Here is a 16,626-nt window from a genome sequence, read left to right on the forward strand (position 1 = left end):
TTAGGGCCCAACTAGAAAACCAATGCATGCTTTAAAGAAGAGTTGTATCTCATCTGTATATTTTGAGGTTTCAATTTTTTCACTTCGATTTTAATATCGTGCCCAGTAACAGCTTTTTACAAACAGAGTGGCATTTGTCAGAGAGACCGTTGAAACAAAACCTAGGAATGGAGCAAAACCCAGATTTTATTGAACAATACCGGAAAAATGCGAAGCAAAAGCATCAGTAATATCCCAAATCTCGATTATTTTCTGATCTTTGTATAATATTGGTGTATTAAATAAATTAGTACCTACTTCACATTGTTGCAGTTGTTTTTTATTTTTATCTGTAAGGCTATAAGATTTTTGTATTTTTTTCTTAATCTTTCTTTCTTTTCAAAATTTGAAATACCTTTACCTACTACCTATTACCTACCAAGGAAGTACCTTAGTAAGCCCTGGGTCCTGTAACACAACCACTACAAGTTATACAATTGTAAAAATATTTGCTACACTTGTAATTTTTCCGTAACAGAACAATCTTGTAATTACCTGTGCGGCTCTAGTAATTACGGAAGATTATTTACATATGTAGACGTATTCTGTAACACAACTTCAGCACTTGTATATTTGTGTTAAAGTTTTTCCCATAATTGTAAATAATGTTCTACCCACTTATATCAGTGGGTAAATTTGGTAAATGCAGTATTTTAATATCAACTTTCTCACTGTGAACATTAGTTTTCGTTCTCGGTATGTGGTCAAGTGACTCGGAAAGTGATAATGAAAGTGCCCCCCACAGGCAATACCGATTCAACATAAGAAAAGACTTTAATTTTCTTACCGATGGCGAGTTCAAGGAAAAGTTCCGTCTTAGCAGCAATGTCAAATTCTTGTTCGGAATATTGGAACCGCGCTAAATAATAACACAATTCGGTGGTATGGATTGACTCCACAGCAGAAAGAATTAATTGCTCTACATTGGCTAGGAAATGGAGGTCAGTATCATGGCGTTTGTGATATGCATGGAGTTTCAAAAATGACTGTGTGCCGATGCGTACATGACACTGTTAATGCGGTAAATGATATAAAATTTGATGAGATCGTGTCATGGCCACTTAATACATTGGATATTATTCAAAGATTTCTTGGCATCGCCGGTTTTTCCGAAGTATGTGGTGCTGTCGATGGAACACTGATAAATATAAATGCCCCGACTATAGACGAACCAGCCTTTGTAGATCGCCATGGTAAACATTCAATTAATTGCATGGCTGTTTGTGGTCCTGACCTAAAATTTTATTATATTAGTGCTAACTGGCCCGGTAGCGTTCATGACGCAAGAGTACTTCGTAACAGTCATTTATTTCGAAGAATGGAAAATAGTTGGAGACCCCATCCTAATTCGGTGATTCTGGGAGACTCAGCTTATCCGCTAAAACAACGGTTGATTCCACCAACATATGAAAATCCACTAAATCAAGCCCAACAGGATTTCAACAGAGTTCACAAACTAACAAGAAGAGTAATAGAAAATGCGTTTGGGATTTTAAAAGAAAAATTTCCTTGTTTGAACTACCTACGCGTGAGCCCTGTTTTTGCTGCAAATGTTTTCAAATGCTGTGCCACTTTATGCAACATTTCAAAAGGTGATGGGGACGCGGATGATTTCATAGTAGACAATGGTGAAGAGTTATCAGACAATGAAGAAAATTATGAACATCTCGATGACAATCCCCCTGCTGGAGCGCAAGCTAGATTAGGCGAACTGATTAATTATTTAAACAGAAACAACAGACTCTAGTAGTAAAATATGTATATAGGGTGCTCTAAAATTTATTAAAAACGTGTTTCATTTCTATACTAAAGTTCAAAAATATACATATCTACAAAATAAGACGAAAATGTTTATTTCATTTATTAACAACTTTTATTAACGAAGGATTTAAACTATATCTAAACTATAGGTACTAGATAAATTATTATAAAGATAAATAGGTCTTGCCGTTTTCTGATTGGAAGTTATTTTGGAACTGCGAGGTAAATTCAGAAAACGGTAACCCGAGGTCCTTTTCTAATTTTAATATTTCCAGCTTGGTTTTATAGATTTGTAATTTTATATGTTCAATTTGTAGTTTCGGCTTTTCATTTTTATCGTCACTTTCACCCGTGCTTTCGACAACTTTTCTCTTTCCTACAATTGAAAAGTGGAAATTAGAAATGAATAGATGGATGGATTGGTTATAAAATTTTGCATTTTGCTGTACTTTTTATTTCAAAAGACACATAAAACCCATATACTAGTCTATGCGAGTTGATAATAACGAATGACTTACTAGCTTTCCTTGAAGTAGATGGTCCACATTCATGTCCGCTTGGGTGGACAGTCTCATTTGGTACAGGCGTTTCTGTTGACTGAGTCTGGGCTACCTCGAACGACTCAGAGACTCCAAGTCCACAAATAATTGGAGATTCCTTTCCAACAATATCCAAAATCATCTTATCTATTTCCGTTAATATGCCTTTCCCACCAGTCCCTGTTTTTTTCGCGTTGTCTATTTTAAGATAAAATGCGAAATAGTATATTATGTCTTAAAACAGTTACTTTATTACATAAAATTACTTGTAAATAAATTATGTTGATTGCTCAATAACGAAAGACTCACCATTGCAGATTTCTTCAAATTCTGCCAGACAGTATCTCTTACGTAGTTCCAATCCTTCTCTACTGAAACTAAGCATATACTTTGGGCTACTTGGGCTATTTCCTTCTATTTCTCGACTTTGTCTTACTTTTTAAGTCTATCTGAGAAAGCACCAAATAGAATTTCCTTGTTTTCTTTAATTTTTGTCAAAAACTGCATTTTTCTTTTGAAAATAATTTGTTTAGACGACATTTTTACTAACCGAAATCAGCCTTCTCACCGTATCGCTTATACGAATAAACAAACTAACAAACAACCCATAACTTTTAATCCTAAATAGCTTAAACTCGTTTTAACAAGTCTGTTATACATATGTACGCGTAGTCCTACAATTGTAAAAAAATTACAATTGTAGTTGTTTTTGATGTGTTACTGAATTCATCACGACTTGTAGGTGCGGTAAATTAATTGTAATTTGTAAACTTGTAACAATTGTAGTGTTTGTGTTATAGGGCCCTGGTAGGTAATATTTTTACATTTACGATTGATCTAGGTATTCAAATAATTTTTACAAAAAAATATTTGGTAGTTTATTTACATTAAAGCTGCTTTTTAAATCATCCCAGTTAGTGTTTTCAAATAATTTGTAGTTTTAAAAAAAATCTGCATTTTTATAGTTAAGTCAACTATTAAAAGTTTTCTTGTTAAAATTCTTGTCAAATTCGATTTTTCAAAACAAAGTGGGATGACTAGGATATTTCTTTATCGGATATAAGGGAGTCGTTTTCTATTTAAGGTCAGAGAAAAATTACTTAAAACAAGATCAAGAATCCTATTTCTGTTTCTAAATAATAATATATTGTGGCAATTTTAACAACGTTATCATATGCAAGGATCCTGTATTACATACCTTTTCATAAAAAACCTTACTATATTAAGTAATTAATACATGTATATCCGTAATAGATACACGAATACATATAGCCAATTAAGTCATTATATTATGATATGTTTGGTTAAATACCAATCAAAGAGGTGTTTAACTATATGTATAATTTACTCAGTAACATAAGGAATCCTATAAGAAAATATATAAAAAACAGCAAGTTAATTTATTCAAAAATGTCTGGTAATTTTAAATGCTCTAATAATCTAACAATTAATTTGCATAATAATTATCCGACTTTCTAAAAATACCCTTCGTTGCATTACCAATTCTGGAGCAGACTTTCACACCCACGTAACGCTTTTCATTATTTCGCCCGTGTGTGGGAGTCGTCGCTAAAGTTTTTGTTAAAACAGTTTCCCGGAGTTACGTCAAAAACTATCAAAAGCATTCTACTCTGGAACGACGCAGCTATGGAAATTTTGCGTTGGCGTTCACTTTGTTAGTTGATATCCAAACGATTTAATATGTTCCATAATAGCTTCGGGGAGTAATGATGAACCACAGCAAGAGGATATTACGTTTAACATTGTTATTTTGATTGAATTAGCCTGGAAAAGCTGGAAATTTAGAAACACATTTACATGATTTTATTGCATTTTTTATGTCTTCCATTAGGATGATGATATAAATGTGAAATATATTAACAGGATATAAATTATTTGCATCCGTCACGAAATTAAGGTTGAAAAATATATTTAGAATCATTAGATAAACAGGCTTCTATATGTTCAATATCATTATTAAAAACTCGTTTTATTATGTCCTTTGATCGAATTCTTACGTATTTGAGAGGCTAAAATTTTTATAGGTTTCCAATTTTGTGTGAAATTTATTTATTCCTGTAATAACCTTCATTGTAGCAGTAAAAAAATAATAAGAAACATAACTTTCTTTTCGTAATAAAACAACTCTTTCTCAAATAATGTCTGTCAGAGAATTGTAAAATAATTTTAAGTTATGAGTTATGTCATTATTAGAAAGTATATTTTTCCAATCTAGATTTCATAGATTTCATAGATAGATCTCTGTTAATAAGTTTGAATACATATATTCTGCGGTAATTAAATTATTTGCAATCGTAGATGTTTTAAAGGTCCTGCTACATTCAGAGTTATGTTAAGTTCGATAGCTGGGTGATACATTGGCTGATATTTAATACAACATTCTTAGTGCACAACATTAAATCTAATATTTTCTAAGAGTCGTTTTCCATGTAATTAAATACATCTAGGCCCAGAAAAAGATAGAAACTCAATAAGATCAGAGTGCACCTAGGCTAAACTAAAAAAGAGGACAATATTAAAGCTACAAATACATCAATGTTCATAGCAGATAGGTCACTCTCTTTCAGTTTTAAGCCGTTCTCATACAACATAGCATATGCTTTTAAGTAAGAGAGGTATGTGAGTGCGGCCTATTGCGATCTATCGAAATCAATTCGATTATGTCTAATAACATATACTGTTAGAGAAACTGCGGCCTGATATGGTTTTAGCCCAGAAGGTGTTTCTATAATAGGTCAGTGATTTAGGAACCATGAGATTTGGTGTGCGGAAGGCCCTTTACTGTTTATCATTTATTAGTCTATTTCAAAGGAAATGATCTTTAGTTAAGAACACCACAGAGATAGAGACATAGGCGACGGAAGACCAGTTAAGCTATAGGTCGAAAGGTGACGTGAATGAATTGATAAACCTGTTTCAGATCAGCAAACATCATCATATGTTTTCTTTAATAGTGTCTAGGTCACCTTATTACTCGTATTATAAAGGGATTTTTTTTTAGAGGCGGAGAACTTTAAATTGAAATTAAACACAAAATATTTTATTGATATGAACCAATTTGCTTTTATATTAAACAATTTTTTTTTGGCATTAATATCTAAAGATGATTTCGGGCATGTGACCCCACGGCTGGCGCGTACGTGGCGTAATCTAGAGGTCCAATTTTCACACACTCTTTCCAGTTCTGCAGGCTGTATTTCGGCAATCACGCGTCGTATGTTGGTTATCATGTTTCTGTATCGCTCACCGTTTACTGTAACGTTCTGACCATCAGCGTTTCTGAAGATATAAGGACCAATGATCCCACCGGCCCATAAAGCGCACCAAGCGGTTAGTTTTTCTGGATGTAACGGTTTTTCGCCAATAGCTCGTGGATTCTCATCACCCAAAATTCGGCAATTCTGCTTGTTTACATAGGCATTTAACCAAAAGTGTGTTTCATCACTGAACAAAATTTTCATATGAAATCGTGGATCAACAGCAATCTTTCCTTCCGCCCATTCAGCTAATGTACGGCGCAAAAGATGATCCTGGAGTTTCAACTCCTGGACAAGTTGAATTTTATATGCTCGCAATCCGAGATTTTTGCGCAAAATTTTCCATAAAGTGGATGGACATAAGTTCACTTGTTGAGAACGACAACGAATTAACACATTTGGATCATTATCAACACTATATGTACGCTAATGTAAAGCCTTAAGTTCCGCATAAATTCGATAAAAATTAGAGACATGATTTTTTGAGAAAACGCTCGGACCCGTCGATTTTTATTTTAAGTTGCGCATTATTTCACATAAATTTTTGTATACAGGGTGGAACAAAAAAAAGATATGACGTCATCGGTCATTTTTTTAAATGGAATGCTATATTTTTTATTGCATTTATGAAATATAGGCGAAATTCCAAGCAAGTTTCGTATAATAATTTCGTCGATTTATAAATAAAAATCGACGGGTCCGAGCGTTTTCTCAAAAATTCATGTTTCTAATTTTTATCGAATTTATGCGGAACTTTAGGCGGTCACTGTATATTTAAGACAAAAGTAAGTTTTTCGAACATTCATTCATATTGGTGAACTTTGTTATGGAAATCATCTTACTGTGCCACAACATCAACAGCACTATTTCAGAGAGGTTTGAGCTATAATGCAGTATCTCTATACAATAATTCGTTAGATCCCAATTTTAGAAATATCACTTATCACCTAAGGCTAAACTTCGCCATTTGTATTATTTAATCTTTATGGATATTTTAGGTATGTAAACAGATTTATATCTATATAATTTATATGCGTGATAAAAGACGATTAATTATTATTATTATTATTATTATTTTTGACAAAATTGCTTAATAGCTTTATGAGGGCCGATGTGTATCCTACTTTACTGAGGAAGGCTACAGCTGTACCTGTATTCAAGAGGGGTAATAAGGTCACTATAGACCAATATCGTTTGTCTCTAGGATGCGCAGCATGTCAGAAGCACCATCAATGAACTAGGCCTGTTCTGACCTTAAAAGTAATTAAAAAATTATTTGCTTACGACATTCTAGTGACGCAGGCAGAGCATATGGTGAAAACGCTAAGAAATTTTGAATCTTAAGCATCTATTGCATCCTTCCTTGAAGTTTTACAGGCACATAAGTGATACGACACACTGGCTTAAGTAAAGTGTTTTTCTTCTGTAGAACATCCAAGGAGCTTTATTGCGTAATGAATTTTTTCTGCAGTTCTTTCAGAATCCTTTAGTCTACTTTATTGTATATAGATTTGATGTGGAATCACTCGGATTTTTTTCCTCAGGGGAGGGTGGTATGCATATCATTAGTATCTTTACATTGAAATATTGTTTGAAGTACCTATATTTATTAATGCATACTTTATTGCAACAAAAAAATGCAAAATTATATTATAAAACGTTAATTTTTCTCAGATAGAAATTTTCTAAATTTTAAGTCTGTGTCTAACAACTGACTGGAATGTCCACTCTTCTGATGTTGATTCAGAATTCTCTAGATTTATAAAAACGCTATCTAATCTGTCTCACAAATCCTTTCCTTTAAGGCCTCTCAAACTGCAAAAACATAAACCTTGGTCTACCCAAGGCTTACGTACATCTGCTAAGAACATGCGTTTATTATTCAATAGTGGAAAATTCTCACAGGACAGCGCTTTCTTTCATCACTATGTAAGACTTTATAAAAAAGTTTATCAAAGGACTCTAAAAGCGGCAAAAGACATTTACTATAAAAGGAGACTGGCAAAGTCTGGTAATGTCGCTAAAGAATTATGGACGATTGTTAATAATCTGAGAAATAAACCCTCTAAGTCCAATACTATCTCTACCTCTCCTGAGAACCTCAACAATTATTTTGTGAATGTAGCGAAGAATCTAATGAGTACCATAGCTCCTATCCACGATTCACTTTCTTATCTTTCTAGTGCAGATGAGAATTTACACAGTTTTTTCTTTACGCCAATAGTATTACCTGAGCTTCGCAGTACCATTAGGGAAACCAAAAATAAGAGCTCTTTTGGAACCGATGGACTCACGTTGAACATGTTTCTAAACGTGCCAGAGAACCATCTTACAAATTTATAGTATTAGTTTAATCAACCTGTCTTTTCAAAAAGGAATTTTTCCCAACTGCCTTAAGGAGACAATAATAATCCCTGTACATAAAGGAGGAGATAAAGATCAGTCTTCCAACTATCGCCCAATTGCTCTTCTTCCCACACTATCAAAAATTATTGAAAGATTAGTGAAAAAAAAGGCTCCTATCATTTCTACTGAAATTTAAAATACTCACTCCTCAACAATTTTGATTTTTAAATAACAAATGCACAAATGATGCTATGTTTTCCTTTTTAATAATGTATACTGTAGCTTAAACAGCCAACATCCTACGGCAACAATCTTCTAAAGCTTTTGATTGCATATACCGTGATATCTTAATAAAAAAGTTGTTACACTACGGGTTTAGAGGTATGCCCCTCGAATGGTTTAAGTCATATCTCAATAACAGGAGTCAGTTTGTGAGGATTGATACTACGATGTCTTCTTGCAAGCCAATAGAATGTGGAGTGTCTCAAGGTTCAGTGCTTGGCCCTATTTTGTTTCTCATATTTATCAATGATATCGCTAATCTGAATATAAAAGGAAGAACCTACCTATTCGCGGATGATACTAGTTTTACCTGGAGCAATCCGGATATTTCCGAACTTCATAAAATTTTATCAAGTGACTTAACTTCTATCAAAGCATGGTGCGACTCTAATCTTCTTTGCCTTAACATTTCCAAAACTAAATTTTTGTCCTATAAAAATAATTTGCAATCTTTTGTACTGGATAACGCAACCATTGACGAAGCCGACTCAATGAAATTTGAGGTGTGTGTAGTGTCACTCAATTTGACAAAATTTTCAGACTTCAAAAGAGAGCTTTGCGTTATACACTTTGACTTAATTATAGAGCTCATTGCCAGGATTTCTTTAAAAAATTTAATATCTCAACTTTGCCGTCACTACTTATATATGAGTCCGTTTATCTAATTCGCAAGCACGTTTCATCAAATTCAGATAGGCCATCCCATAATTATCATCTCAGAAACGCGAAGTATGATTTATATCTGCCTACTCCACATTCAGAATTGGTAAAAAAACTCTATATTGTACAAAGCAAAAAAAATGCACAATCATTTGCCATTGAACATCAAGTCCATCACATGTTTTCCTACTTTCCGTAAGGCATTAAAATCATTCCTACTGGAGAGAGCCTTTTACTCGGTAAACGACTTTTTTAATACTTAATTTTAACTTCACACACACAGACTGATTTATTGATTTATTATTTTTATATGTACATTTTTATGTAGCTAGTAGCTATGTAGTGTTTTGTTTATTTATTCATACTTTTGACTACATACAATTATGGATTTGTATAAGTTTGTATATTTGTTTTATTAGTTTTATTTTATTTTTGTGTGTTTTGTTTGTTTTTGTGTTTTACTTTAGTTATCAGCTTTATCTCTAATTGTAAATTTTCTTGAAAATAAAGCGATTATTCATTCAGTCATTCATAATTCAATGACTAGTCAACTGGGCATAGGTATCTTATTAGAGTAGAATATAATCGTTGGAACGATGAGTAAATTATTATGGTGCCAAATATTCTACACACTATCTACTTACTTCGCTAACTTAACAGAAAACTATACATAATAAATCAGAAATTTATGGATTATCAATAATAAATAATCAGTACAATATTAACAATTTTTACTCCTGGGTGCCAGACATTTTTTATTTAACGTGCACCAGCAGTGTGTCATTGCGCATTGATTTTTTATTTCTGATAAAAATATGAGATTTATCTATTCTTATATTCTTTTGACGTCAGAAAGACCAATGTGTGCTTATTGTCTGTAATATATTGACTTTGAATTTAATATAAGTATAAGCGTTGAGTTTTTTTAGTTTTTTACACATCACCTGTCACCATTTGTATAATACTCTCTGAATCAATTGGCAATAATGTTTTTCTTTTGTATAAGTTGCAAAATTGCATAAAGTAAATAAAACGACTTTTACGACCATTCTTAAAGATATATCAGACTCATATCGAAAAAATAAATGTAAGGGCTTTAATTGCTTCGTACTTTCCAAGGTTTTACGTATCTGTTTCCACAGAAAACTTATGAATTGATTGTCTAGGAAAAATTATCTGAAAATAGAAGTGCCATTGTAAGATTAACGGAGTACCTATAAATGCTAATAAAAAGGTTGCAACAATAAGTATATGGCTTAAATCAGTTTCTAGTTTGCTATAATATGCTAGAATAAGTAGTAGGAAAACTATAAAATAAGCATTTATTAATATAAACATATATCCTTTGGCAAATAATAACGTGTTTTTAATTTTCAGGTAAATACTATTCTGGTTGCAACACAGGTAAGTGCGCCCAAAGCTTTTATTATAAAGCTTATATTAAAATCCTAATGTAATTATTTCTAATTACTTAATCTAATAAATAATTATATTTCATAATATAATAAAATATTTTCTATTTTTAAATATCCGGCAGTGTTCGGTTCGTAAAAAAGATAATAATTACTATAACCCATTATGAAAATCGGTTACCTAATTAGGCGAAGCGATCATTCAATGTCGTTATCTTTTTACTAGACAAAAGGTTATAACATTCATGTGTAAGTATGTTGAAATATCATTCACTGTTAAAAATAAATTGTAACATAAAATGTTATTTTGAAATTAATATTTAAGATAAGAATGGGAAAAACTGAAAAAATCAAGATATTTTGAAGACGAAGACGGTTGTACTAGTATTACTATTGTTATCGTTAAGCTTATAGGTTTTAAAAATTTTTCATTTCACAAAAAAACTGCTTATAAATATATATTAATAATTTTTCCCTTAAGATATTTTTCCATTTTAGCTTGGAGAATTTGAATATCTTATAAGAATACCTGATCTAATATTACATTTTTCGATTCTATGGTCAATTCAATATACTTATAATGTCTGTCTTGATATATAAGAACATTTGAGGTGTAATAACAATTCTGCTGATAGCTGGAAGGTTCTGGCTAAGAAAAGCGCAGTTTCTTGTAGGATTGATCCAGTTAGCTTTTCTCACTAATCTTTGGTCTTCCCTAGCATTTATCGATCTTGACCTATCATCCCTATATCTGTCCATGGTCATCCACAGAGACCTATTTTTCTCCTTTACCGTTGAATGACCTATGTTCATATTATCGATTTTTTCATAGCAAAAAAGCAATATTGTTAACTTTTTCTTTTGTGTGAACTTTTTGATTTTTTATTCATCCACTTAGAGAAATGCGTATAAAACAATCAAAATATGTATTAATTCTGAAGGAGAAACTTGCCATTAACTTCTTTACAAGAACCTTCAAAAACCCAAAGACTTCACAGAACTTTTATGACTTTATCAAACCAGTTCGTGACCTTTTTCAACTAACAGTTATGTATCTCTTCCTGAAATATTTTAATTGCTTATTTTTAAAAATTCAAATTCTTTCATTTCTTTTATCTTATTTTGTTGCAAGTGCGGGTTTTCCTGATGTGTTAATTTTAATTAAATGGCCTTTTTATCTTTATTGGCTTAAATGCTTGCTGATGTAATTAAAATTGTTCAGTATTTATTTAATGGGGGGCAGCTTTTCCAAAATAAGAAGATTCCAAGAATATCTATATTATAATTTTGATGCTCTTCCTCGAAAAATGCTTTTATAAATATTGCTTTTATATATGCTTAATAATTGGATGTTTTTAGAAAACATTTCTTGGTAAATATTTTAAAGACAACATTTATTTTTATCAAACTTATTTTTAACAAAATTATTGTTCTACTGTGACATCCACGATACTAAATATGTAATTCTATGAACTTATTTATTCTGCATATATATAATTAGAATTATGTAATACATATTATGTATACAATACTGTTATCATGTCACCGTCCATTAAATGATATTTTAAAAATATTATGTAAACAATGCAAGATAAACAGTGTTATTTCTGTGAATCGATTATTTAGAAAAACATCTAGTATTAAACCACATGCTAATTTGTAGAATAATTATGTATAACGTTTTTTATTGAAGCAAGCATGAAAAATATGAATAATTTGAAAAAAAAAATATTTTAGCAACAGTTTAGTTATAGCGAGATTTTGCATATAAAGATATGTTCATCTTTTTTTATTAACTATCCTATATATCCTACTAAGGCTATTAAACCGATGTCATAAGATCAGGACATACACAAGACAAAGTCTTTATTAATATCATTGTTTGATCTTTAAGATAATAAAATTAAGATAGCAGATCTTCTACTGCAAAAACTAGACTCTTATTAGATGATACCCCAGGGCTTAATTCATTGACATTTATTAAAATTAATAAGTAAATATAAAACTAATAACATTATTTTAATGATATATCATTAATTTCATAAAAAGAAGAATCTAATAGGTTTGCCAAACCTAAAGGTGAAAACTTGATTCTATAATTAATTTCACGCTCATGATAAAACATGGAATGTTGTGAAACTCGATCTGATTGATTTTTTGATGCTACAATGATGACAAGGTGTACGATCTTCTAAGAAATCATATGAAGGCTATTGACAAAGTAAAGGACTTATTTGCTGGATGGTTTATGGTACCGTAATATTTAATTAATTAAGATCTCTGAAATTTAGATCAGAATAGGGGTAATATGGGGAAAACCGACCAGACGGGCAATAGTAGTAGACAACCCAGTATTGTGGCCACCACTTTATCTAATGTTTAGGGTCTGTGGTAAATTAAAGTTGTTTTTCCAGCGTGTTGATGTATTATATTATTTTTGTCCCACAAAATAGGTAATTATGTTAAAATCATTGTAAAATAGGACATTTTTTTGATACTATATTTTAGATAACACCTTTTGAAGTATAGATTTTATAAATTTTTCCATGTAAATCTTTTTGATTTTTTGTAGGTTAGGTTAATGTAATCAGACTATAATGTCGGGTAAAATCGACCATACTGATCGGTTTTACCCGATTATTAACAAAGTTTTTTTCTCTTAATAAATTGGTTTCAACATGCCTTTTAAATACCACAGGAAAACTAATCGAGCTTGCTGGAATATTGAAGACATGACGTCAGCCATTAATGCCGTTCAAAATAATACTTTAGGCATAAGAAAGGCCGCCAGAACCTATAATGTGCCCTATGGAACTCTACAAGACCGTCTTAGGGGAAAAGTTGATAATGTAAAAAAGCGCCTTGGAAGGCAGACAGTATTAAGTCCTGTTCAAGAGGAAGACCTAGCAAACTATATAATTAAAATGTTTTATAGGTTGTCTAGGTTTCAAGTCAAGCAAATTGCGTTTCAATTTGCACAATCTAATAATATACCTAATAACTTCAATAAGGAAAAAGGAGAATGTGGCAATGATTGGTATTATGGTTTCTTGAAACGTCATCCTCAGATCTCCCTTAGAAGACCTGAAAGTACATCGCTAAATCGAGTTAAAGGATTTAACAAGAAAGAAGTTGATTTATTTTTTACGAATCTCTCTCAAGCGTATGAAAAGCATAAATTCAGAGCTGACCGCATTTACAATGCAGATGAAACTGGAATAACTCCTGTTCATATTCCTCCCAAAATTCTAGCTGTCAAAGGACAACCTCAAGTTGGCGCCATTACGAGTGGGAAGCGTGGCAAACTAGTTACTGTGCTTTGTGCCATGAGTGCTGCGTGGGATGATATTCCTTCTATGTTTATATTTGGCAGAGCAAGAATAAAGTATGAGCTTACAAAAAATGACCCAGTAAATGCAATTTACAAAAATTCTAAAAATGGGAGGATCAATGAAGATCTCTTTTTGGAATGGCTTCAACATTTTGCTACTCACACTAAGTGCTCAATTAATGATAGGGTCTTATTTATTATCGACAAGCATTGCAGCCATTGCACATTAAATATCTACAACTTTTGTAGAGAAAAGGGAATAGACATAGTAACCCTACCCCCTTACATATCACACAGGTTGCAGCCATTAGATGTTTGCTTTTTTGAGCCCTTAAAAACCGCGTATAATCGTGAATGTGATTATTTTTTAAAGGCTCGAAATTATCAAAAAATTGATCAGACAGATATTGCTGAATTATTTAAAAAAGCATACAATAAAACAGCTACAATAGAAAAAGTTGTAAAAGGATTTGGGACCACAGGAATCTTCCCAATGAATCGAGAATTGTTGTCATTGTTGTCATTAAAGAAGAGGACGGAAACGAAACACAAGAAAAAGTAAAAAACAAAACATTAGGCAAGAAACACAACAATATCGACAAAGAAAAAAAAACATATGCCCATCAACTACTGATATGAACGAACCTCAACCAGGGCGATCTGAATTGCGTCAGTTCAAGAAGCCACAGCAAAATAAAAGTGGTAGTGATTCCAGCGATTCGGAAGCAAGTCTAATCTCTTTCACCGATGAGGACACCGATAATGAACCAGACAGGACCATTGATACAACTATCTCATTTGAAGATACTTAACCAATGCCACGCTTTTTAAGATCGGTAGAAAATAACCGAAAGAAAGCGCACTCTCAATTCTTTACTTCAACTCCCAACAAAGAAGAATTGGAAGTTAAGGACAAAATGAAAGCCAGAAAGAAAGAAGTAGAAGCTAAAGGAACAAAAAGAAAAATAATAAGCAGTGGTAATCAGAACGAAGAAATAAAAGAATACAAAGAAAGTACAAAAACTGGAAGAAGCGACTGAACCATGCATCATATGTACGGAATTTGGAAAAGATAAGGAATGGTGGGTGACCTGTCCTTGTAAAAATTCTTCGCACGCTGAATGTGCCGGGGTGGAAATTACACAGGTGTATATATATGTCATTTTTGCCAACCCTAAAGTGGTAATTTTTCAGTGTTTATTTGAGTATATTATATTTAAGTTTATTTAGTTTATAAGGTAATTTGTTTTCCAGAATTATGTTTATTTTATACCTATTAAACATTATAAGCAAACAAATGCGTTTATACTGTTTTTCTCGTTTTATATTGCACGGTCGATATTACCCGACCAGGGCCCTGTAACACAACCACTACAAGTTATACAATTGTAAAAATGTTTTCTACACTTGTAATTTTTCCGTAACAGAACAATCTTGTAATTACCTGTGCGGCTCTAGTAATTACGGAAGATTTTTTACATATGTAGACGTATTCTGTAACGCAACTTCAGCACTTGTATATTTGTGTTAAACTATTTCACACAATTGTAAATAATGTTCTACCCATTTGTATCAGTGGGTAAATTCGGTAAATGCAGTATTTTAATTTATCAACTTTCTCACTGTGAACATTAGTTTTCGTTCTCGGTATGTGGTCAAGTAACTCGGAAAGTGACAATAAAGGTGCCCCCCACAGGGAATACTGATTCAACATAAGAACAGACTTTAATTTTCTTAGCGATGGTTCAAGGAAAGGTTCCGTCTTAGCAGACAGCAATGTCAAAGTCTTGTTCGGGATATTGGAGCCGCGCTAAATAATAACACAATTCGGTGGTATGGATTGACTCCACAGCAGAAGATATTAATTGCTCTACATTGGCTAGGAAATGGAGGTCAGTATCATGGCGTTTGCGATATGCATGGAGGTTCAAAAATGACTCTGTGCCGATGCGTACATGACACTGTTAATGCGGCAAATGATATAAAATTTGACGAAATCGTGTCATGGCCACATAATACATTGGATATTATTCAAGGATTTCATGGCATCGCCGGTTTTCCCGAAGTATGTGGTGGTGTCGATGGAACACTGATAAATATAGATGCCCCGACTATAGACGAGCCAGCCTTTGTAGATCGCCATGGTAAACATTCAATTAATTGCATGGCTGTTTGTGGTCCTGACCTAAAATTTTATTATGTTAGTGCTAACTGGCCCGGTAGCGTTCATGACGCATGAGTACTTCGTAACAGTAATTTATTTCGAAGATTGGAAAATGGAGACCCCATCCTAACTCGGTGATTCTGGGAGACTCAGCTCATCCGCTAAAACAATGGTTGATTCCACCAACATATGAAAATCCACTAAATCAAGCCCAACAGGATTTCAACAGAGCTCACAAACGAACAAGAAGAGTAATAGAAAATACGTTTGGGATTTTAAAAGAAAAGTTTCCTTGTTTGAACTACCTACGCGTGAGCCCTGTTTTTGCTGCAAATGTTTTCAAATGCTGTGCCACTTTATGCAACATTTCAAAAGGTGATGGGGACGCGGATGATTTCATGGTAGACGATGGTGAAGAGTTATCAGACAATGAAGAAAATTATGAACATCTCGATGACAATCCCCCTGTTGGAGCGCAAGCTATTAAGCGAACTGATTAATTATTTTAACAGAAACAACAGACTCTAGTAGTAAAATATGTATATAGGGTGCTCTAAGATTTAATAAAAACGTATTTCATTTCTATACTAAAGTTAAAAAATATACATATTTACAAAATAAAGACGAAAATATTTATTTTATTTATTAACAACTTTTATTAACGAAGGATCTAAATTATAGGTACTAGATAAATTATTATAAAGGTAAATAGGTCTTGCTGTTTTCTGATTGGAAGTTATTTTGGAACTGCGAGGTAAATTCAGAAAACGGTAACCCGAAGTCCTTTTCTAATTTTAATATTTCCAGCTTGATT

The 16,626-nt window shown here is 32.5% G+C and overlaps 2 protein-coding genes across 2 annotated transcripts in view; one reads left to right on the plus strand and one right to left on the minus strand.

Annotated features, from left to right (window-relative positions):
• Positions 1 to 16,626, plus strand: part of LOC126735713 (fibronectin type-III domain-containing protein 3A) — a 259,517-nt gene that overhangs the window by 61,513 nt on the left and 181,378 nt on the right. The window lies entirely within an intron of this gene.
• LOC126735715 (uncharacterized) lies at positions 1,923 to 2,543 on the minus strand. The gene is made up of 2 exons (XM_050439794.1): positions 2,319 to 2,543; positions 1,923 to 2,176 (listed from the first exon to the last, which is right to left on the minus strand). The coding sequence occupies exons 1-2, from the start codon at positions 2,479 to 2,481 to the stop codon at positions 1,965 to 1,967; spliced, it is 375 nt and encodes a 124-aa protein (XP_050295751.1). The 5' UTR covers positions 2,482 to 2,543; the 3' UTR covers positions 1,923 to 1,964.

Source organism: Anthonomus grandis, chromosome 4 (genome assembly GCF_022605725.1).
Source record: "Anthonomus grandis grandis chromosome 4, icAntGran1.3, whole genome shotgun sequence".
In the NCBI taxonomy this organism is placed as follows: domain Eukaryota; kingdom Metazoa; phylum Arthropoda; class Insecta; order Coleoptera; family Curculionidae; genus Anthonomus; species Anthonomus grandis.

Bases quoted from the DNA above. Each gene is read 5' to 3' on its own strand.
- LOC126735715 (XM_050439794.1), bottom strand. From the start codon at position 2,481: ATGATTTTGGATATTGTTGGAAAGGAATCTCCAATTATTTGTGGACTT. The intron at 2,177-2,318 runs GTAAGTCATTCG...TTTCAATTGTAG, and splicing joins ATCTACTTCAAGGAAAGCTA to GAAAGAGAAAAGTTGTCGAA.